Source organism: Ixodes scapularis, unplaced genomic scaffold, assembly GCF_016920785.2.
Source record: "Ixodes scapularis isolate PalLabHiFi unplaced genomic scaffold, ASM1692078v2 PGA_scaffold7__128_contigs__length_106722199, whole genome shotgun sequence".
Taxonomy (NCBI): Eukaryota; Metazoa; Arthropoda; class Arachnida; order Ixodida; family Ixodidae; genus Ixodes; species Ixodes scapularis.
The window spans coordinates 48,116,931-48,119,075 of record NW_024609882.1 but is presented as its reverse complement, the minus strand read 5'-3'; the positions used below and the strand labels follow the sequence as shown (position 1 = coordinate 48,119,075).

Below are 2,145 nucleotides of genomic sequence, written 5' to 3'. Positions count from 1 at the left end.
CGCACCAGCATGAACATAGCTTTAAATAACATAACAGCAGAGTGGCGAAATATAGTCGCATATGTCAACCATTGAAGAAATTAATTGCTTTATGTACTATCATGAAGGTAGTGCCATGTTTTAATGCCACGTTAAATAATCATATTCAAAGTGGAGTGAAGTTTAACAACATTGATGTATTTTGTCATGACCCTTTTGCCTTCTAAGGGTACAACTAGTTCTGCATTAAAGAGTACAGGATCAAACTTCAAAACCAACATTGGATGAGGTAGATATGCACGCGTTGACTAGATATCTTTTGTAAATTAAGACGGATGTTCCAAAGCAGTGTGTTAGTTAGGGCTACTCTGACTCCACGCTTGAGTCATCTCCGTCGTGGTATTTCAGATCAGGGCTCCTGAGCTCGAGATTGGAGCGAACAAACACCAACTTCTGCACTCTGTGTCCTTTGAGTCGGTTCCTACTTTTGGTGTGGACACCGCTGAACTTCGACCAGTTTCGTTCGCACGCAGCGGAGGAGGGCGGGACTTGGAGAAGGCGACAAGCAATTGGTGCCAGGGGTTCAGAGGCACACAGCCCTTGCCACCACGTGGACGGTGGAATATGCTTCGCCGAGTCCTCCAATGCCTTCCTCGACCAAGCACCTGACTGGACCTGGTATTCGGCGAGATTTGACAACACTTTTCCCACATCGAGACACATCCTTTCTGCTGTCTCTGTGATGTAGTCCATTGCGTGGCATACCTCTTCGTCACTTAAGCACCGCCCTTTGAACTTCAGGTCGAGCAAATTTGCGGCAGCATGTGCTGGACGGCAAATAAAGTTGCGTCGCTCACGCAGGATTTCTGCTACTCTTTCCTTTTCGCCCGTTGTCAAGGCAGAGTTTGGAAGGGCCTCTTCGACTTGTCTTGTTACTTTGAACAGGATCTCATGGACGTCTGAGAGGACAGCAGTGTCTGACTCAGCCTCGGAAATAGCACGGGCAACTGGCTGCAACACGTGGAAGGTGCTTTGCACATCTCGCCAAAAGTAGTCTTCATCTAATATCGTTGATCTTATTTCCCTGCTCACTTGAAGCTCCGCAGCGATCACAGTTTTCTGTAAAGCTTCTTTGTTCTTCAGTAAGCCTTCTAGTGACATCAAAATGCCCGCCCAGCGAGTTTCAGCTGGTAGTTTTAATGTGGTCTGGTTTCCAGCATAGCACTCTTCTTGCCTCTTAGCAAAGTGAGCCGCAACCACGTGAGAGTTTCTGACATACTTGATTACAGTCTTGGACCTCTTGCAAACTTCTTGCAATGTCACCAGTTTGAGCATGTCCGACAGCAACAAGTTTAGTCCATGAGCACAGCATCCAAGAGTAGTGATGCTAGGGTAGCGCAGACTGACGATTGTCCACGCGGCCTTCATGTTGCTTGCATGGTCGGTAACAAGAGCGAAAACCTTGTCGGTTCCAATTTTCTCCACAACCTTCACAATCTCTCCCGCGATGTAGTCTCCTGTGTGCCTGTGATCTTCCGTCTCCACGGCGCTGTAGAAAATAGGCTTCGGTGTAGCCAACACAAAGTTCAAGATGCTCTCGCCCCGTACATTGGTCCAGCTGTCCGTGAGTACAGTGACGCACAGAGCGGCGTTGACTTTCTCTTCCACCAGCGTCAACACTCGGGCATACTCGGCCTCCAAGAGTCGTTCACCTAAAGAATGCCTGGAAGGCGGCACAAATGCGGGCCTGAGGAGCTTGAACGCTTCTCGCCAGTATCTGTTTTCCGTAACTGATAAAGGCGTTCCACTGGCATATATCGCTCGAGCCAGCGCCTCATCAAGCTTGCTTTGACACCCTTGCGTCATTCTGTCAACGAACGCTTCTATAGAAGTTCGCTGCTTGACATACCTGTCGGCCTCATTTTGAGAGCTTGTGCTTTCATTTTCCACAGGTGCACGCTCTGACCGTAAAACTTCCACAGATGGGCTCCTGGACCGACATGCCCCAGACTCTGATCTTGTCGGGTCGTCCGATGCTGCAGACCTGATGTCCGGGGGGCACTTCGAGCACCTTTCGATGTGCTGCCGCAAGCGACTTGCGTTGGGAAATTCGTATTTGGCACAGCAAAATCTGCACACCGCTGGCCCCTTACCACTGTTTAGCAC

The 2,145-nt window shown here is 49.3% G+C and overlaps 1 protein-coding gene across 1 annotated transcript; it reads right to left on the bottom strand.

The window, feature by feature from the left end:
- Positions 1 to 342: 342 nt before the first annotated feature.
- Positions 343 to 1,845, bottom strand: LOC120848266 (zinc finger BED domain-containing protein 4-like). Its single transcript, XM_040220231.1, has one exon. The coding sequence runs from the start codon at positions 1,843 to 1,845 to the stop codon at positions 343 to 345; it is 1,503 nt and encodes a 500-aa protein (XP_040076165.1).
- Positions 1,846 to 2,145: the final 300 nt, after the last annotated feature.